At 34.1% G+C, this 21453-nt stretch overlaps 3 protein-coding genes across 14 annotated transcripts in view; 2 read left to right on the top strand and 1 right to left on the bottom strand.

Annotated features, from left to right (window-relative positions):
- The window catches only part of LOC142975609 (CUGBP Elav-like family member 1), a 425650-nt gene extending 417128 nt beyond the window's left edge, over positions 1-8522 (top strand). For 7 of the 10 annotated variants that reach the window (XM_076118565.1, XM_076118559.1, XM_076118566.1 and 4 more), the window contains 4 exons: positions 468-704; positions 1281-1307; positions 3426-3548; positions 4436-8522. In XM_076118565.1, coding sequence (XP_075974680.1) covers positions 468-704; positions 1281-1307; positions 3426-3548; positions 4436-4707 — 659 coding nt within the window. In that variant the 3' untranslated portion in view covers positions 4708-8522. The remainder of the gene's footprint in view (positions 1-467; positions 705-1280; positions 1308-3425; positions 3549-4435) is intronic. The other 3 variants (XM_076118558.1, XM_076118563.1, XM_076118561.1) reach the window with 2 other exon arrangements.
- A 341-nt stretch (positions 8523-8863) lies between these two features.
- Positions 8864-14627, bottom strand: LOC142975324 (endoplasmic reticulum lectin 1). Of its 3 annotated transcripts, XM_076118102.1 has the most exons (9): positions 14311-14627; positions 13809-14046; positions 13192-13341; positions 12482-12777; positions 12369-12383; positions 11255-11308; positions 10450-10614; positions 9813-9975; positions 8864-9223 (listed from the first exon to the last, which is right to left on the bottom strand). In XM_076118102.1, the coding sequence occupies exons 1-9, from the start codon at positions 14476-14478 to the stop codon at positions 8892-8894; spliced, it is 1581 nt and encodes a 526-aa protein (XP_075974217.1). In that variant the 5' UTR covers positions 14479-14627; the 3' UTR covers positions 8864-8891. The 3 variants fall into 3 exon arrangements, with proteins under 3 accessions (XP_075974217.1, XP_075974218.1, XP_075974219.1); XM_076118103.1 differs by lacking the exon at positions 12369-12383 and having other exon boundaries at positions 14311-14626; XM_076118104.1 differs by lacking the exons at positions 11255-11308; positions 12369-12383 and having other exon boundaries at positions 14311-14626.
- A 309-nt stretch (positions 14628-14936) lies between these two features.
- On the top strand, positions 14937-19579 carry cni (protein cornichon). The gene is made up of 4 exons (XM_076118108.1): positions 14937-15124; positions 15206-15318; positions 16426-16569; positions 19406-19579. The coding sequence occupies exons 1-4, from the start codon at positions 14975-14977 to the stop codon at positions 19431-19433; spliced, it is 435 nt and encodes a 144-aa protein (XP_075974223.1). The 5' UTR covers positions 14937-14974; the 3' UTR covers positions 19434-19579.
- Positions 19580-21453: the final 1874 nt, after the last annotated feature.

The raw sequence follows: 21453 nt of genomic DNA, 5'->3' as shown, positions 1-21453 counted from the left end.
GTTATATATAAGATTCAGAATATTTTTGACTTGGCGCTAATATGGCTGCAATAAAAGAATACTTGAATTTAAAGATCTTATATCTTGTGCTTACAATCTTATGTCATGTGTTTGATAGTCGAACAACGCAAAATAAATAATTCTACATTAATTTTCATATAAAAGAAACATTAACCTTTGAATTTATAAAACAGAACGAGTTTGTAAAATAAACGCTTGCTTGGACATGTAATAAAGTTAAGGGAAATTATTGTTTAACTTTAAAATTCAATGAACATAATGTCATAGAAAGTGGTTTACGTCATACAAGATTTTACATATACACAGTAATTTATTTGACAATATGGTATGAAATAGATTTTATTATAATATCCATTTAAAGAATACACCAATCCCAAATCCTTCCTATTTATTTTACTCCTTTTTTATTTTTTATTTACGCACATCCCTTTTCTTTTGTCACATAGGTGTTAACTATCAGGATATCGGTTTCAATGGTGCAGGCCTGAGCGGGAGCACCGTCAGCGGAGTAGGGGGTGTGAATGCGATAGGAGGGGGGGCAGCGGAGCAACTAGGGGGTCTGCTGGCGCCTGTGTCGGTGCAAAACCTTGCTGCACTGGCTGCCATGACGCAACCGCCGGTGGTGACGCAGGCAGCGCAGATTCAACCCGCTGCAGCGCCACAACCAGCCGCGCCACCTTTGTGTAAGTACCTTTTTTGAATCGCTGTTCTTTTTAAATGTCACTTTTGACAGGTTAATTATTTTTTTCCTCGTTTTGGCAGGCAATAAAAGTAGTCTAATGACTCACGTGTTGGTTTGACATGCTGATCATTACCTACATTGCCGTTTTCCGTTTCTTGACGAAAATAATTATTCATCTCTTTTCTATTTAACAATTCAAGGGTCGTGTCATTTGAAAGTTCATGACGAATGTGTTAAAAACAAAACAGTAATTTATGTATGAGCAGCAGACCTTTTACCTCTACAATGATGTAAAATTCCCAAATTACAAAAATTACATCAGCCTAAGAGGTAAACGACTTGGAAACCTTATTCTTTTCCGCACCATTCGATAACAACATTTCGGCTGCCTCAGCAGAAATTTCCAACTCGATAAATCCTCGCTAATTGCTACACCTGTCCGAATCCTAAATTGGACCCACATAAGTTAAAAGAAAAAAACATGTAACGATCTTTTTTGTCCGCAACTTTCCTATTTCAGGTTTTGGACTTAAATAAAAAAAACGTTAATTAACGATGAACATTTTTCACACTTCAGGTCTTCTCGGGAAGACTAACATCACAGGTAAAAATACAATGAAATAAAAAATGTGTGTTTTTTGACATGGAATGACACTATAAGCTTCTTAGATTGATGTGATAAATGAGACTGGCTGCCGAGAAATTTAATTAAAAAGTTAATTTGTGACTGTCGTAATTTTCGTGGAAATTAGGAACAATGTTTTCTTAATTAGTCACACACTGTAATAGTTAATGGAAACTTGTGAATACTATTTAACTTTTTGTAATAATATTAGCTTTTTGAGAATATTATTTTCTCTGTATATTAAATTGTTGTAACTCGGCTTGGGTAGATAACATTTGAGATACAAAATATTACACTACTAAGTGCTTCTTAAACGCGGTTTTTAAGAATAACTTAAGCATACAATTTCGTTAAAGTGAAATATTGCATACCATTAACAGGAGTGACTGTTTTCTTTTCCATACAATCGCTAGGTAACTATTTAAATGAGAAACAATACACCACTGTCGTAGGTCGTTTTTTTATAATATTATGAACAAAACACTAGAGACTGACATTTGCATAAATTAAACTTTGAACGATGAACATACAGATATTTCATTGTTTTATAGTTGAATACTTATACCTTCATGAAGACTATTAGTTTATTGTTGTGAAAAACAGTCTGTACACGACAGCCAAGGCTAGTCGGTTCCTAGCATAATGGCCGACTGCATCGTTCGTTTATCACATAAATCTATAGTCGGCCGGTATGATTTCTATGTTGGCATTGAATAAATAGGTAGTCTGGCCTGCCATCGCTTGCTTTTGCATAGGATAATTAAAAAAAACAGCAGGATGACGCTGATTTTCATGGATGTAAATATCGTAATTAAAAATTTCAAACAAAATAAGTGACAATCTGTTTGAGAATCCAATTTCAACTATGGTCTTTGAATTATTTCGCTTGATTTTGTTCTCGAATAATGCTATGTTTATTGACTACATTTTTATCTTATTGCACGTTATTTAATAATTGCAATTTGTATAATAAAGCATTTCAATTTCGCGTCAAAAAAATTAAATGTAGTCGTGAAATGTAGCCATCGGAAACATGGAATGTGTAATAACTTTTTTTAAAAGCTGAATGTTGACTGAGTAATCTGATATATATATTCAGCCTTTGATGTTTATCATCAATATCTGTCGCAGTAATTTAAATTTAACTCGAGCAAAATGTAATTTTCTCTTTTACTACTTGCTCCGTGTTAATATTTTGTACATAGTGGCAAATAATAGCGACGTAAAACAAGTTTTCATGTGAAATTAACATTGTTGATTGTTTCTGCATGAAAGTGCTAAACAGATTAATTTTATTGTCTTTTTTTATTAAATAAACGTGAGTGAGTGTTGTTTATTGTTCTTTATTGTGTATAAATATTTGTGTTTGATACTAATATTGTATGACACTGTCTGTCATTATAGCATGCAGTGTTGTTGTAGTTTGACATCTTTTTTTTTATTTGTCAGTTTGGGAATAACAAGGAATGTTTGCCTTTCTTTTTTTCTATCATAGAGTAGTTCTCTTAGCTTTATCTCATTCATAAACAACGTTGTTTTAATTTTACGGAAGGAAGAAATTTCATAAGCTTTGTTGGAACGTAAAAGTTGTGGAAAGTTAACGAGTCTTGTTTTTGACGTTTAACGTAATCCTTTCCCGGTTAATGTTCAGAATAAATTTACCCTCCAACTTTACATTTATTATAAGTAGCTACGATTCACCCATTACACTAACATGAACGCTTAACTCGAGTAATTTGACGTCCATTTAAATTTTACAAGACATTAGAACTCTCGTTGAATCTTTTGTAAATTCGTTTCACTTTTCGTAGATATAAAATACAGGTGGCTTTAAATTCTTAGGCTTATTTTCTAAAGCTTATATTTTTTAAAGATAAAATTATACTGACTTTTGATACTTATAACTATGTATAGTAAATATGAGCCGCGTCAAGAATATCAGAAAAAATAAATCACATCGAAAACTCTCTTGCAAAGAAACGCATGGATGATAAACATATCTGTTACAAAACAAAGAAAAGCACCTTTCTGCAACGATCTGTCCAAACTAAACTGTATCTTATGCCGTAGACTTTATAGTGTATAATTGTATTTCAGGGTCCACAGCAGAGCCTCTTGGCTCGGCATACGCGGCGCAGTTCGGCACAGCGTTTGCGGCGGCTCCGCTCGGCTCTGTGCTGGGCTCGGCCGCCGCTGCTGCCGCTGGCAAGCAGGTCGAAGGTAAGAAGTCTTGAAACTAATACTTTCTAACCTGAACCTAGTACCCCTATTATAGGTTTCAGCGAGCTCTGCAATATTTTCTATTGCTTTTTTATTCATTTTTTTACGATTTATTTCTGATAGTTACCATTTATTCAAATTGAAATAAGTAGTAGTTACTAATTAATTTGAAAAATTGTTACGGTCTCTACATAGTTTTTCCATCAACATTCATACAGTTCTTTATCAAATTTAATATGTTGTCTGTACCAACGTCTTGATTTATTTAAATCTCCACCTATGATTAAATAAACCTACATATATATCACATTGAACAGTCCAGCACATCTGTCACGCCACCTATAATCCTTGCTATCCAATAAGCAATACTTCAGCACCATCTGCTTTGAACCAAGCCATAAAATATTGAGAATTTATCGATCTCTTACACAATCGTACGACACAAGCAAATAGAATAAGGATAAGCAAAAAGTAGCGATGTCCAATAGTTTTTCTGCATCCACCAATTTGGACGGCCATAAATTTTTGGAGTTGCGCCAAACTTTGGCTAATCGCCAATTTCCCGCTCCAAACTTGCAATACGAGTGTTGCATTGTTTTTTCCATGTAATTGTCCACCTTTTTATTCGCTGATAAGTAGTTTAGATGCCAAATTCAATTTGTGAAGAGATACTTTGTAAATTGCCTTTTTGTTTGGTCCCACGATTTCCTTATCCTTCTCTTTACTTCTGCATCAAAATTCTGCAAAGGATTTCACAGACTTACTTCTAAGACATTTCATTATTGCACATCTTATTCTAAGTATGATAGTAATTTATCGCGGTAATAATCATACACCTCAAATTGATATTGTCTATAAATGTAATTATTAATTTCCGTGTTCCTCAGGTCCGGAGGGTGGTAACCTGTTCATATACCACCTGCCGCAGGAGTTCACGGACACGGACCTCGCGTCGACGTTCCTGCCGTTCGGCCACGTGATATCGGCCAAAGTGTTCATAGACAAACAGACGAACCTATCTAAGTGCTTCGGCTTCGTCTCGTACGACAATGCCGCCTCCGCGCAGGCCGCAATACAAGCCATGAACGGCTTCCAAATAGGTACAAAGAGACTCAAAGTTCAATTGAAACGTTCTAAAGAACTATCAAGACCGTACTAGAAATATTCCAGAACTCGTTCCTAGTGAATTTACAAAAAAAGAGTAAAAAAAACTATGCAAAGAGGTTGTAAGATTCCGAACGTTTGTTGTGATGTATCCGGTGCACTTGAACTGAATAGTTTGGTAAGGTACGTTCGAAAACGGGAGTCCATGTGCACAGTTGTTAACTAAATAAGAATAAAGTTAAGGTTTGTGTCAAAGGATTTATCGTTTCCAAAGTATTCCCCAAATTGTTTATTATTATAATTTTTTTTTTGTCTTAACATAAGTTTTAGTCACATTAAGCATAAGTTGAGGAATCGATACAATTCGTAGACGCCAAAGAGCCGGTAATTTTGAGTAAATGTTTTATGTCTACAGATATTTCTGGCGCGGAAATTGTTCAAACAAAGATGTATTTCCATCATCCAAAGGTTTATTTTCTAGGTACCAAAGTACCGGTAACCGATAAGTATTCGCGTTATTGTACCGTTACGTTCGTTAGAACAATATAATTATTATTTGTTACAGTTATTCTTTTCTTTTTATTTTTATGTTACCAACTTGATAGTTAATTGTAAAATAATTAATGTGGCCATTGTCAGTTGCAGTCAGTCTTTTTTCGTTTAAAATTAAGAGGTGTTTAGATTAACGAAGCGATCTCAAAGTGATCAGTGTATTTATTGTTTACAATACTTGTTGTCAGATAGTGTACTTAACAATGGACTCGCGTGAACTATGTTCGCGCTGTGTCCGACAAAATACTAATTTGGCGAGGTATTTCAAATATTTTACTAAGATACCACTATTTGTAAGTAATGTTTTGAGGCGGTAAATATTATACAATTTCGCTAAAGAAAGCATTATGTCTCCTATATAATGCTTAACAGTTTTGATCATGCCGTGAATTATTAAACTCTAAACTAGACGTTAAAAGTTTTCAAAGACCTATAAAAGACATTAACAAAAATCTCTAATGAAAGAAATGTGTTATAATAATAAGTTTCCTTCTACATTAATAAATAAAGACAATTTTAAGATAAGTTTAACAAAGTATAAGTTTTATAACAGTGTAACTTAAATTTGAAAAAATCTCCCGAAATAAATCGTGATAACTGCAACTTAAAAAAAAAATTCGACCGTTATCTTAAATTACATTTTGCAAATAACGGAATATTTACCGATATTTTCCTCAATCGTGTAAAATATATGAAATACCTCATAATACTTTACTTATCTACTTATTGTGCTCGTTTGTGTATTTAAATGTAACCTACTTTACCACAGTCAACATTTTTTACAATTTTAACACATCGAACACTGGCCCTTTAGTCAAAAATTTTTGTTAGTATAAGTATTTAATTATTATAGAAATATTTTCGTATGTAAGTTTGGTATTTCATTCATCTTCTTAATACGTTTCTATTTAAAAAATACTGTTCGTCACTATTTACTTAATAGTCACTGGCACATTTTTATTGTTTCATATTTTTAATTCTTGTTTATGGTTGTGATTGTAACGGGGAAATCCCGGGTTATCTTACCAGCGTATGTTAAGGATAACAATAACATTACTAAAAAAGTGAAAACACCCACAGTTTGTTAACCAAAGCTCCAACTTTTTACTAACTTAAGACTATAATTCCGAAAATGCATTATAGAGGCCAGTAAATATAAAACTAATCAATGAAATAACTGTCGATTAAACCCGACCGGTGTTTTTCCGTTACACTAACTATAAATATACAAAAACTTACCTTCTAATTAGCTATTAAAATTAAGTATTAATTACATTTATTTCTTGAATACGACCACTTATTGTTATAAAAACGCTCAATAGGGAAATAATAAGGAAACTTGTAATTACCACTTGGGGGGAAAATACATAGATTTATTTATTATATTTTTTTTCTTCTACGAACATATTTAAGATTATATCGTTTTGATTTATATTTTGTTAGTAACTTGTGCCAATGCGTTTATTTCGAGAAGCTACGACCAATCTTATGTCTGAAATTGTAATTTCTGAAATTAGTGATGTACAAAGTTAGTCTTGTATGAAAGCCGTTGAAGACAACAAGACAAGACGACTATGTAAACTATTTCTTTGGTCATTCGAGCAACAAAGTCTTGTAATAAAATATCGTTTCATGCTTTGAACATCACTAATAAATAATTCTTCTAAAAGAACTGATGTAAAGAGAGCATCATTATTCTATTTAACTTAATTAAATTTAGTTGAGTATTATTATTATATAAAAAGAAAGTTTATCGAGATGGGTCTATATTTAGTTTTAATTTTAGTCAACGTTTTTTGATGTCTAATGAAAGACAATATCTAGACTGAATAAGTTTCCTTTTAGATGTTACAGCGATACTACATTTTGTCTTGTGATTCCTTTAGTAAGTTCATTAGTCGACACTGTAAACACTGTATTTTTTTCTTCGTCTTACAAATATTGTTTTCTTGTTATTAAGGTAAATAAATTATTATAAAGGCATGTACGTATTGTTAAAAGTGGACATTGGGAATATTAATAATAGTGAAAATGGAGCTAAGATCCTCGACACGACCACTCGTTTAGCCCCTTAAAGATGCTTGTGTATTATCTGTGGGGCTGTATCCCGGGAGCAGGTCTTTTGATTTTTGTAACGTCGCATATCTTAAAATTATGTTGTAAGATAATCTAATGGATCGTGCTCTCAGCAGCCCTGCAAATGATACGCAAGTACCTATGTGTGATCTAGATAGACGTCAAAAATATTGTGAATAGAATTTTTTACCTACAATTTTCTAGGTGTTTGACGGAGAACCTTATTGTTGCTATTGCTTAAGTTTTTCATAACCACAAAATGTTTGGAAAATGCGTTATGGGAACGGAGGCATTTTTAATAAGAGAAAGGGAATTTGGTGACTTCATGTCGCCAATCTTGCTTCTATCGAGTTCGAACCAATTTGACACAATAACGGAGCGATGTGTTCTCCATTTTTTAATACAGTATCCATTTCGGGTAGTTGAACAATTGGTTTGAGAGTCGATGTTGTACCATGTCGAAATAAGTTAGTGTAATGTCAGGAGCCTGCAATGTTACCGATGAAATGCCATAAGCTTATTTTTCAAGCTCAACGCTAAGCATTTTATGAATGTCGCCTTCAATGCTTCGAAAATTTATTTACCTATTAAACATTATATAAAACCTGAAAATGTATAAAAATAATATATTTATTGATTTCTTGCTGAGACTCTCGAATATATTTCACAAAGTATAACAGCTAGAATGTTATCAGTAACATACTTTTATGATATTTGAAGGAAGTGTGATATATTACGAAGGGTCTCGCATTTGAAAAATTAACGCATGATATACCCAGATTCAGAATTGCCATATGCAAAAAAGCGAAAGGTTTTTTTCTAATTGGACTTATTAACAGTAAATATTGACTTTTTAACACATCAAAATTGACAAGCTATTGAATATTTATTAACAAAAAATATACTTGACTTTTCATTTGGACCACAAAATTCTGACTACACCATATGTTCCATATATTTTGACAAAAATGTATAATTTTTTGACAGAATCTGGGTGTTGTCATATGCATAATATGACTTTAAATTTATGATTCATTTATTTTACAAGGCTAAGAAAGCTTGACAGGATTTATCGAGTCACGGTATTTAAACCAGCAAATAAAGCAGAAGCGAGAAAAATAAATTATTTTTACATTAGGCACCATCACTAGATATACAATTGGTATGAAAAATTATAAAAGAACTGTTTTATACAAACACCTGTTTTGTTGATATGAATGTAAATAAATGTCAAGTTAAAAATATGTTTGTTTTCTTTTATTTTTCGCCTTTCCAGGTTTCTTATTTTATTGCGATATCGTCGATGTTTGCCCCTATAGTGCAAGCAGTAGAGAATCTGCAGAATTTTAGGTCTTGGGTTCGATTCCCAGATGTCGAAAAACAACCTCAGAAGGTCATGATCTCCTGGTAGCTGTGGATCTATGTTTCGATCAGAATTAGGGCAAAACTCAAAAAAGGCTCAACCAAAGGCTTATTGTTTTTGTAAAATTGTAATGAAGAGCAAGTTAGAATATAATAATAACGAGAGAAACATACGAAAAACGAGTGAGCGAACTTTGTGGCTAGTGTAAAATAAAACACTCTTTACCTAATAAATAACCTTTATTACACCTAATCATTCCCGTACTTCTTCAACACTTTATCCTTGTAAACCCTTTCTTCTTCCTCCTTCGATTCGGCCGGAGCATCGTTGACATCAAGCGCTGATTTCACCGACTTAATGAGCCCGTTTTCATCAGCTATAGGAAGTATATCACATATTAGGGGAGACTCGACCCCTAAGATGTAATGACAAGTCCTTGGTTCGAGTAAATAAAGGGACACTTGGGCCGGACTTGAAGAGTTTTCAAGGCATTTTAGTTTGACTTCCGTTTGTCTAGGTTTCCCCGTTTTGTCGCAAACGTCCCCGCCGGAGTAGAAATGCGATACTGATGTGCGTTGTTCTGTAATTTAGAATTATTTTTAGGTTAGTGTTTGTTTGATAGTAAGAGATAGCACTCGAGTACTGATAAAGACAGCGTTTTGATATAGGTGTGGCAATTTAAAGGGACAGAATGAAACAAAAGAAGAATTTAATTAACGAGTTAGATACTGAGGATAGGAAGCTTGCTTTCAACATTGTTAAAATAAAAATAATCATCGCAAATGAAGTACATACTCGTACATATAATATTTAAGAAGTTTTGAGGTTAGTTGATAATCAAATCAACAGTACCTATTACTACAAATATTAACTTTTCCGTTAGTTTCCTTAGAGCCATGTATAATATATGAAACATTAAAGATACCTACACGTAAACGTTTCGTACTCGACATATCACGCGCACGCATTAGAATTCAGTGGCCCGAATCTCTTCAGTCGGTTCTATTGAGTATCGAGAGTTTCATGAAATTGACAATTAAAATATACTGCAAAAATAGTTCCTACGGCGTCCGTTAGAGGTCCGTGATTTTCATATATTTTTTATCGATAGCTAGTCGATAATAGTAGAGAATCGCGCTACTGATGTATATTTTGCAAGGACAACTTACCAACAGGCTTAGGCGCCTTTCCTTTGTTCTCTTTGATCCAGTCGAGGTGCGCTTGTTCATCGTACTTGCCGAGCAGTAATGTAGTCTTCTCGCCTGTTCGGTCTACGTGGTACTGGATCACGTGTTTACCGTAGCAGAACTCGTATTTCCACCATCCTGTACCCTGGGGAAAGAGACACAGTCGTAACACTTCAATGAAGTTGTTTAGGGCTTAAAGACACTGTATGGCTTATTTTGGGTTCAAATTCCTGACGGTAATGGAAAGATTTACAAACATACATAAACATATACATTCTGTTTTCCCATAGCGGTAGGCGGATACCAAAGAAGGCTATTTCTCCTTACAAACTTCCCTTGCCTCATTCACATCCATACATCTTCTCATACAGGACCGGCGAAAAGATTTAATTGTTTATGTGTAGAGCTTTAAAAATTAAATACAGAGCAGCTTTTTTATGCTCTCCCCCTAAGAGTTATCAAATGAATAGAGACTTAAGTCCAAAAAAAACCTCTGTTTTATTTCTTCTTTACAAGGTGACTGTTTAGGGCCTAAGTATTTATTACTTCGAACATCCTTAAACACGTTTGACTAGGCCTTCAAGGATAAAAAGGATACAAAAATGATAGAATAACTCACCCCATTAAGACAGTTCTCTCCATTAAGGAACGCTCTGACCGGCGAGTCATCAGTTATAACCGGAGTTGACTTATCCATGAGCTGCTGGTGCGGCTTCGACTCCTCAACTAAGTCTTCATCATCGTTCAATGGATGTAGTTCAAACTTCAAGTGCGCTTCTCCGTCCTAAAAATATTTGTTTAAGTTAGTAATACTATAACTATTATATACTATGTGTCCCTTGTATGATTTGTGAAACCCAGGATAATGTAATAATATTTAATGTGTATTTGGCATAACGTGTGTTTTTTTCTGCATCGTATTACATAAGCCATTTTAAGGTGTTTGCATCACCGATGTAACAGCTAGTCTTTAGCAAATTATGTTAGCAATTCGAATGAAAAGTTTGCTATTTAGAAGGAATTTTGGTAAAGGTAATCATGAAAACCAGTTTATGCTATATCCACGCGCACGCAAAAACAACGTATACGTACGCATACAGTAACCGGATAAAACAAACGTCACAAAATACACCATGAAATAACCTAACAATTTGTACCATAAATGTCAAAATAAAAATGAGTGTATTATAGTATGTAGTTTATACAATTTTTCTTGCTATGTTGAAATATTATCACAACATAGATTATATCCTATCGGGGGTAGAGGGAAAATTCAAGCATGCTTTTTCATAACCTAAACACATAAGGTTACAACAAAAATGTATATGTTTTACAGCATACTTACCACACTGAAATAAATACAAGCTACATGACAGTGCATTACATAGTTATATGCGTGCTTTAACAAAATCAATCATATTTACCTTTCCAATTTTCTCAACTTTCAACACAGCTACTACGTCCTTAGGATCGTTATCCTGAATAACGCCAACAAAAATGTTAAAAAAGCAACTAGTTTACTAAAACAGACTACTCTAAATGATGCTACTTGTCCACAAGAATTGGGTCGACGAAGAAACGAATAGATTATGTTATCACAATCGAGGACCGGATCCATAAGTAATTTTTGAAAACCTCATCAGCGCCCCTGGCGGTTGCATTAGGAACTATTTTTTAAATGTCAAACTGTTGATACTTGATAGTACGGAATGTAGGAAATGGCGCTAAGTATGACATGGGAATGAGATAAAACCGACAAACAGGTCTTTGGAAATATTCAAGGCACGCTAGTAGGTCTTTGTTAGTTATTGGTTTATTGAAATAGGACCTATAAAATACGGTAAGCCTGTGTTAAGGCAATAAACTGTAATGTTGTAAATGGTGAATCAAGATCTATCTAAGGACCATAAAGGAGACTAGATTTTTTGGGATATTAGTCAGGGATATTTAAACTACCATTATAACCGGAGATGCTTGGCAAACATAAAGCATTATACATGTGGTAATAGATTTATTTGCCACATGATTTATTTGACGGGACTGTTGTTGGTACTTAGGAATGTTGGAACTTTAGTCTATCCAATTCTTGTGAACGTATTGTGAATGTAAGAATAAACACACAAAATCAAAATGTCGACACAAACGAGTTTCATGAAGCTTGTGACACAGTTTGAAGGTGCAAGTTGTTTCAAAACAAAAACATGTTACCTGCTGCAAGTTTATGAGAAAAAACGGACATGATACTTTGAGATTTCGAATTTTTGTATTGATTTCGAATTAGTAAGTGTTTATCCAATCAGCAATTTAAAAATAGGAGGTGAAATCTTCGTTTCCTCATCATAATTTTATTTTGTAAAATATTTCACGTCCATTTTGGCTCTTACTGTTAAAAACTAGTGAGAATAACACGAAATAAACAATATTTATAATTATTAGTAAAAACTGAAAAAGTACTGAGTATACTGAGTACTAGGTACCTACCAATATACTAAAAAATAATAGTGACTAGCAGTAAAACAAACTGAAATATCAACTTACTATCACATACTCCTCCTTAAAGATTCAAAACCAGCATTTAAAAGTGTCAAACTCAACAAAATTGAAATCTAACAGCCAGTGTTACAAACAATAATAAAAAAAAAACAACTTACATTATTATTCATCATTCTGATAGTTTGATGATGGAACCTCAAACTTTCCACTTCCATTTTCAATAAGCTCCTTGGTTTCTTCGGCGCGTCGCCGACGGGGTAACAATCTACAATGTTCTCGCTCACATCCTTTGGTTTAAAGTGCGGATGTTCACAGAGTAAGGGAGATAGAATGATAATCTCGTACTCGCATGTCGAAGTCTCTTTGAAGGAGTATACTTCGTGTTTTCCGTGGGTATAACAGACGTAGTATACTCGTGTTAAGCGAGGTTTGCCGCTTAAGTCACAGACTGTGCCTGGAAGATCGGAATATACTAGCATTAGTAACATAGGCATCCAAAGATCCTATTCATATTATTTCTAATGAAGGGGCAAAGTGTGTCACACCAGTACCACACTATGTCACACCAGGTATGTTTTAACGCACAAACAATCATACATCATGTTCAACTCGAACACCTATCTGGCAGATTGATGAGCTACATCCAATGACAGAAACAAGTGGAAGTTTTTGAGGGAGACTTTCTCCCCATAAGCTCTAGACTTTTTTCCAAGCTTAGATTAATATAAGACATTCCGATTCAAATACATATGTATTATGTATTTTAATCATGTCCTGTAGTTAATTTGTGTTAAAAATAATTCTACTCAGAATATTTATGAATTCAACTGCTGTTAGGTAAGATTTACAATCAAAAGAAATACCATACCTTCATCTAGTACCATTTCAACTGAAGGTAGCTTAACACCTTCCACTTTGGTCATCTTGTAAGGTTCTTTAAACTCTGTAGCCTCCAGTTTAGCATGTTTCTCTGAGCTCCAGTGCCCTAGGTAGTATTCTTGAGTTTTAACCTGTTTACCTAAAAGAAGAGACTTACAATTTAGATAAAATTTGGCAGGATAGCAGAATTGAGCACAAAAATGTCCAATTAACAAGTAAGCATTGGTAAATTCAATGTTCAGTTAATAATTAATTACTTCTAGACTATCCATTCAGCCACAGGAGCATAGTCTATTGAAAAAACAATAAAAGCATTAGCCCTCCTAAAAGTGCATTATACAACTGACAAAGGTGTGAACTGTACACTTTGCACATATAAGTACACTCAACATGAGTTCATATCAATGACAGATGTTCTGGTCAAGTTGAGAATCAACAATTTCATATGCTCTCAAAAGCATGAGCACTTAGAATTCCTTTACAAAAAATCAAAAGAGCTCGGAGGATTTCAATATCAAGATCCCTAGATCACAAGAACTGCACCAAAAAGCGAGTCAGTTGTGATTTTATTGGCACAGAAGTATCATATAATTATTGGTTACAAACCTTCTCTTTCCTCATGGTACTGTCTAATATACCGTCCATGGCACACTTCATAGCTCCAGTAGCTCTCCAGCCTGTATGAACATATCTTCTGAGAGAACAATGGCTTCAGTAAGCTGACCGGTGAAGGTCCATCATACTCTTCAATGCTTGTAGTCTCTTTGGCTCGTAACTCAGGTATCCTACACTCATACTTCTCTTTGTTCGCTGTTGTTACTTTCAAGATTTCTTTTTTCTGCAACTGATATATAAGTTTAATTAATCATAATATCTTAAGAATGAACCTTCTCAACAGGGATTGTGTCTGTTCATTTAATCAATGACTGATGTTTTCCTTCTAGATGATTCCACAAACAATTCGATATTGGTAATGAATGATAAGAATAGCAATAAATATTCATACTACATGAAGAGGTACCTTACAAAATAGAAAACGAGTTGTCAAGAGCCTGCTTCTAATGAAACCTATATTCATAAATAAATCAATTACTTGTTTATGACGTACCTCAGGGGTAGCAGGAGGATTCACTTCACCGTCCACTAGGCTATCCAGGTCCTGGTTACCCGGCCAGTTGATCCCAAATAATATACTATCGTCAAACCCTTTGAAATCATGTTCTATACAACTAACTAATTTAACTAAACATAAGCACACGGCCCACGTACGCTTCATGGCGCTCGTTTACTATTTCATAATAAACGAATAATAATTATTACTTTATTAGCCACTATTTGCAGTAATTAGTCCACTCAAACAAAATTTTCATTGACTAAATTAAAAACTGTTAAAATGTTTTGCTCTACACTCAAAAGTGACCTTTGCAATTTGGTCGGATAACTCTTCATATGAGTTGGTGATCTGTCATTTGTACATAACAAATTCGTTCAAAAATCGATTTTGTTATGTAGAATTTGTCTTTGCTATAAAAACTATTTACCTACTTATTTTCTATTACATTATAGTTACTCGTGTAATATGTGACTACATTTAATGGTACCTAAATAATAAAAGTAAAGCTCTTGGTTGCGATTTTTAAGTTATTCGAATTAAAAGACTGAATGCCACTTCCTAAAAAAACTGAATTCATCATGACAATGACATCATGGTTGTCATTTGCCCAGCCGACTGTCAATGACTGTCAATTTCATTCTTTGGGAGTTTTGTAAAAATGGCGTTCAGCTTTCCAGCTTTTTCCTACATTATAGCGTTAATTGTAGACGCATTCCTAATATTCTTCTCAATATTCCATGTAATTGCGTTTGATGAACTAAAAACGGATTATAAAAATCCAATAGATCAGTGTAATAGTCTAAACCCGGTACGTATTTATACATTTCGTATACATTGGCACCAAAGTTCAGTAGAGTTCAGCTAAGTAACCTATTTTTTTCTGTTTCAGCTTGTGTTACCAGAGTACCTACTGCATTTATTTATAAACCTATTGTTCTTACTGTCGGGAGAATGGTTTTCGCTGCTCATAAACATTCCACTGATCTTGTATCACATTCACAGGTAAATATCGGTTAAACTTTAGGTTATGTTATGATAATTTACCGAGGGCGATGCAAGGACAAGGTCTCACACTACAATAAGTCAATGAGACCTTGAAATCGTATTTGCGACGAATAACAATAAGGAAACACAAAGAAATAACACGACTCGTGTTTCACAAAATGTTTCAAATAAAATATAGTATCATTGACCCTAAAGCCAGTTAACTTTATTGTATTTACTTATTCAAATGTGTAATTCATGTTTTGAGGAACTGACACATTTAAATCTCTTTTGGCACTGTACCTATATAAATTTCAAATGAGTTTTCTAAAATCTGTTTAACTCATTCATAAATATTTTAAAAAAATATGCACTAACTCTTAAATAGCAATTTTTGTAAAACACAATTGTTTTAGTGTTTTCACTAACAATTGATGAACAAGAACTTTGTGTACAATACTTTTTCTTATTGGAATATTGAACATCACATTGTAAGAATCTCATACTGAACATTTCCACTCTATATTAAATGCACTAAAAATCTATCTCTATAGGCCCTGTCATTGACACACTAATTAGTTAAAGATTGAGTGCCTATTTTTAGGTGATTAATTAGTTTGATTGAGCCAATCTATCTACAGACCTAATGATGACACATCTATTGGTCATATCACTGCCCAAATTAGTGGCCAATTCTATTACTACTGCAGTCTAGTAAAGTGACCCTGATACATGCAAATCTGTGCTAATGTGTTTACAATGGGCATAGAAAACCCACAAGTAGAGAAAGCATAGTTTTAAAAATGTAAAATATTGTATAGATATTCAACATTTAAAGTGAACCTCATAAGGGATACTTCTATGTATTTGGCAACTTAATCATGTGATAATGACAACCGAATTATGTTATGGGAAAAAAAATACTTATTTTCCAAGAGCCTTTTACCCAACTACCTTGTACTTATTGAATCCAATATATTGCACCAACAATGTTATAAAATTGTACTTTACAAATAATTATGACTTCAAAAGTCTTTAGATAAATGTAGTTTCACATATTTCGCTCAATAAAGCAGTCCAGTCAGTCTAATAAGCTAACTAAACTATAATGTTGTTTTGTTTCAGATACTACACAAGGCCTGTGATGTCCGGGCCTGGTCTATATGACCCTACAAGCATCATGAATGCTGATGTGTTGACAGTCTGCCAAAGAGAAGGCTGGATCAAGCTGGCATTTTACTTATTGTCATTCTTTTTGTATCTTTATGGGTAAGAAAACAGTTTTTTTTAACCTTGGTACTAATATAACAGAAAATGAATCCTTACTTTCTTGAGAGATGTTAAATATTTAGAAGTTGTTAAATATTTTATTTAAAAGAAAGAGTTGCTCTTATGTCAAAAGGACTTTTACAAACATTAGACACAAAGTACAACCAGACCCCAAACAATGATTTTGGGTCCCACAAATAATTGTTCTGTGTGGGAATCGAACACACGACCTCCCGACACAATGATAGCGGCATGGCGACCCAACCACAGCATCAGGCGACCTAACCACTGCATCACAGAGTTTGTGAAAGAATGTTATCTCAATCTTACACTTGACTAGTATGGTTGGCCCAAGCCTTCTCTCATTCATCTAGAAGATCGGATTCAGCAAACTTAATTTGCACATAGAAAAACATTATGATTAGAAACATAGTTAAATATACTAAAATGATTATTTTATTCATACAGATTATTATATGAAGATTATTAATTGTACCGGTTTGAAGTAAAATATGCATATTTGACAGGAATGTAAAATAGGGCAATTTGTACTGTGTCATGGAGTGATTGTAAATAAACTATAGAAGATACATTATATAATATTATACAATTGAAAATGTACAAGCAATATAAAGATGGCTTCCTGGGAAATATTCTGTCAAGTGGCTAGTCTGTGGATAATTCACAGTTTGTCTTCTACTCTTCTACTCTCATTACCCAGTCTGACGTTATAAGCCTAGGATTCACTACTTACGCTTGTTCTTCGAGGCATAAAGTGTTTATTTTTTTACCAAGAGCAATTGAGTATCATGCCTGAATCCAGGTTTAATGAGTATTTTTGGAGTTTCTAATTTATGAATTCAGTCACTTCGAAAAGTTTTAATGTAAGCTATTGAAGTAACTAGTTACTTACTAGTTACTAGTTAATCTTGCGCATTGTAATATAATACCTGAGCATCTGACGTATTTTATCTGATATACATGATCACATTACGTTTATAGCTATTAATATTGATAACAGCTATCATTAATCTCAGTTAGCCATGAGTAAATAGGAAATCAAGTATATAACATTGTATTATGTCTGCTTAGAAACATAACTTCTATGAAGAGAATGAACAATAGAAGTGGTACTTAACCAATGTTCAGTAAAACAAAACATATCTTTGCATTTTATATTATGAATAGCTTATTTAAATCATATTGTTTTTTTTTTTATGTTTGCGTGAAATACCGTTTATCCATATGCAAATACGATTCGCAAAAGGCATTTGCAAAGTATTAGCACAGTTACATACGACTGTGCTTACTCTTAGTGACCGATAATAATGGTTTCTCGTTACAATCTGCAGCATTTTTAAGCCGGCACATAGCAACTAATTGCTTATACTATTTGCAGCAAGACTTTACTGTTAGCCTCATATTAGTAACCTGCCACCTTTATTAGTTACCAAATCTACTTAATATGATTCAAGTTCTATTAATCGCATCTTTCATCTTTGACCAGTAGTGCGACTTCCTACATTCGGTACTATCGAGTAGCTGATGGTCAACGGTTAATTTTAAAATGACTTGCAATAAAATTCTTGCAAAATACGCTAAGGGCACTATTCAGCTTTTCTGTCCTCTAAATTTCTCGACAACTACCCGGTCTCTCTCTCTTCTGAAGAGAAAAGAGAATAAGAGCTACCCGGTTGTCGATAGTGCAGTTAACAACGTGGCTTTAAGGAAATACTTCAACATAAACTGTGTTTGTACAGGTGAAAAGTAAATGTTTGAACATCAGTTATCTCTCTGTATTGTGATATTGTTGCTATCGAGGGCGAGAGATAATACTCAAGCATTAGATAGCAGAGTCTAGTAGTATGATAGACGTAGTAACATTGTAAATCAAAGCAATTGAACCAACTTTGTATTGTAATCTCAATATTCTGTTGTTATCGGTTGCTTGCAATCGTAGTTTTTATATTGGCACTGGCATTTTAAGGTAAATGGATATTTCATATTCATAGTGGATGTTCTTGAAACCCTGGATATTCTTTTTGGTTTAATCGTGCCCCTGAGGTTACGTTTTTCATCACCTTAGAAAATCATTTTGAAAAGCGATTACGCGTAGACTCTGTTTAAAAACTCCGCTATTAAAGTATTTATACACACATGAATCAAATCTCTCTTAACTCTTCGACTCAGCATCTATTGTTCTTTGATACCTAATCGTCCCTAGCTGGATTTCTATAAGAAAGTTCTTTATCCCTTTTAAAGCAACACTTATTCCAACTGATCAATACCATTGCCCTATAAAACAAGACACTCCCCTTCGTATAAGAATGTCAAATTGTCTATAAACACGCAACGGTTTGTTAACCTTTTTCCGAGAGTCCACCATGGTAACTAAGTGCAGGGGAATATGCTTTCCTTTAAGAACCGTTGAAAACACCACCCACCTGTTTAAAATTTCAACAATCATTGCAGCGACTAAGCCCCGCAACGCGCCCGTTATCGGCATCGGCAAGAAAAAGGATTCTTAGGTATACATGCAACAACATGACATGTCATAATGCCCATAGGAATATGAAGGAGCCTTTATTTGGATCAACTATCAACACTTCTAGGTAGCAACTTGCTTAAACAGTTTCTTCGAAGAGTGATGACGGTCGTACCCGATGGTGGTCTCTGTCGAAATCTGACCTAACTTGACTCTCAACCCCAAAAGAGAGGTGGTAGCTTATTGAAGATAACTATACCCCAAATAAAACGCATCGGATCCACATATAACTACGAAATAGTATTTATATTGTATTACACATAAAATTAATGCATTTTTGTTTTGTTCCAGAATGATCGTTGTTCTAATCGCGGCATGAAACTACATCGAATATGTTTATTTGTTTCCAATAAGTCATAATTTATTGTTAGTGCCCATGGTTGTCTCGTGTGTCCGAAGAACAAGGAATGTTGTATTTGTATAGTTGATAATTCAGTATTTTGATAATAAAATAATGATTGCTTATTTTATGTGTTCTTATTTGACCTATCGTAACATCATGTCTTTTGTTCATCAATGAAATCTATTTAAAGAATAAAATTTCTATGACGTATCTTTAATTTAAAGAAACATATACATATTGAAATTAGAAATCTTTTAAACACAAACAATATTTTGCCTAACCCGGGTATCGTATGGAACACCCCGAGTACGTGATCGCCCTGTCGCATGCCGAAGCGGTACTCGATAAAAACCCAATAAGTCAAAACAAAAAGTATTTTCTAGAAAAGTATTATTTTGCTTCAAGCCAATATCAATTGGATAATAACCGAGACAAATAAAAACAGAATGACTTCAACCATTCTTAATATTACCAATTACCATAAAATACCTAGATATTACACAATAACTTTATTACGTTGGTTAAAAATGCAATCTATATATTTTTTTACTAATTACTGTCCTTTGCTGGACAAGGGTCTCCCGAACGAAAAAAGGTTCAGCCTTGAATATTTGGTCTATATAACTAACCTAATTCAAGGACATTTTCAACTGACAAAGATTGTGCACCCTATTATATAGGCCATCTATCATACCTGCTAAAATTTATCCAATTCGGGTCAGCAGTTGCGCAAACGTAGAACATAGAAACACACTTGCATAAATAACATTAATATTTAGGTCTATCGTTGCTATCTTATTAGTATTTGCATGTCAACAATTAAAGCGTTATTATAGGTTTTGAGTCACAACAAAGGCAATACTAGACTATCTTAATTAAGAATGCCCAGACAATTTTATCATTGCCTTATAAACCTAGATTATTATCGTAATACGAGTGTATTACATACACACGTAGTTATAATCAAATTATATCATAATCACGTACTTGATTTGTATCTAGGGCTATAACGAAGATTAGGTATTAGTTTGTGATCTGACTTATCATGTGTAGTAAGCAATACCAGCACCTAGAAATTGACATCATGATTCTTCTTCTTATCGTATGGTTAGTGGTCAACCTACCATCAAAGTTGTTCAAGCCGCCCGATAGGCCTTTGACATGGCTCAACGACTTTTATCTTAGTAGACAACAACCGGGACCGACTTTTACGTGGTCTTCGAAGCACGGAGACGCCCAGTTCAAATACCACTATGCGGTCACCCATCTATGGAATGACCGCGCCAAGCGTTGCTTAACCCACAGATCGTTTACCGACCGGTGAGCGCAACTGGCTTTGGGCGCCTCATCATGATTGATAACCTAGTATACGTAAAGATTGACTACATAATGGTCTTAAAGCAACTTGCTAAATATTATAGTTCTAGCTGATCCGCGCAACTTCACTTGCGCCACATAAGAGAGAATGGGTCATAATTTTCCCAGTTTTTGTAACATTTCTTGCTGGTACTATGCTCGTATTGGTCGTAGCGTGATGATATATAAGGTACCTGCGGGTATTAAGGCCTGTCGGGTAATAAGGCCTAAATACCAAAAAACGTACGAAATACAGTAGCTTAGTGCTTATAGCACTATGCCATCGTAGCGTGATGTTATATAGCCTTCCTCAATAAAAAGGTTATCCAGCCAAGTATTTCCTGAGATTAGCGCGTTTAACCAAACAAAGTTCAATTTCATATAGGTACATAAATTAGAAAATACCAGTAGTTTTTCTTTGGCCGACGACCCGATCGATCGATCGATCCCGAGATCTCATGCTTAGCAGTCAGATGCACTACCAACCACGCCACAGAGGCAGTTCAGTCATCTCGTGCCTAAATACAGGTTTTGATACCAAATAGTTAATTGGTTTTTTTGGGACAATATTAGTTTAATCTATTGATCAATGTGCTACTGATAAATTACCAGGGTTTTGTATCTCCAGGCTATTGCCAGT

Source organism: Anticarsia gemmatalis, chromosome 9, assembly GCF_050436995.1.
Source record: "Anticarsia gemmatalis isolate Benzon Research Colony breed Stoneville strain chromosome 9, ilAntGemm2 primary, whole genome shotgun sequence".
NCBI classification, from domain to species: Eukaryota; Metazoa; Arthropoda; class Insecta; order Lepidoptera; family Erebidae; genus Anticarsia; species Anticarsia gemmatalis.
This window is presented reverse-complemented; position numbering and strand designations above follow the sequence as displayed.

Bases quoted from the DNA above. Each gene is read 5' to 3' on its own strand.
- LOC142975324 (XM_076118102.1), bottom strand. From the start codon at position 14,478: ATGAAGCGTACGTGGGCCGTGTGCTTATGTTTAGTTAAATTAGTTAGT. The intron at 10,615-11,254 runs GTAAATATGATT...AAATATTTTTAG, and splicing joins AAGTTGAGAAAATTGGAAAG to GACGGAGAAGCGCACTTGAA. The intron at 9,976-10,449 runs GTGAGTTATTCT...CTCTTTCCCCAG, and splicing joins GAGAGAACTGTCTTAATGGG to GGTACAGGATGGTGGAAATA.
- cni (XM_076118108.1), top strand. From the start codon at position 14,975: ATGGCGTTCAGCTTTCCAGCTTTTTCCTACATTATAGCGTTAATTGTA. The intron at 15,125-15,205 runs GTACGTATTTAT...TTTCTGTTTCAG, and splicing joins AGTGTAATAGTCTAAACCCG to CTTGTGTTACCAGAGTACCT. The intron at 16,570-19,405 runs GTAAGAAAACAG...GTTTTGTTCCAG, and splicing joins TTCTTTTTGTATCTTTATGG to AATGATCGTTGTTCTAATCG.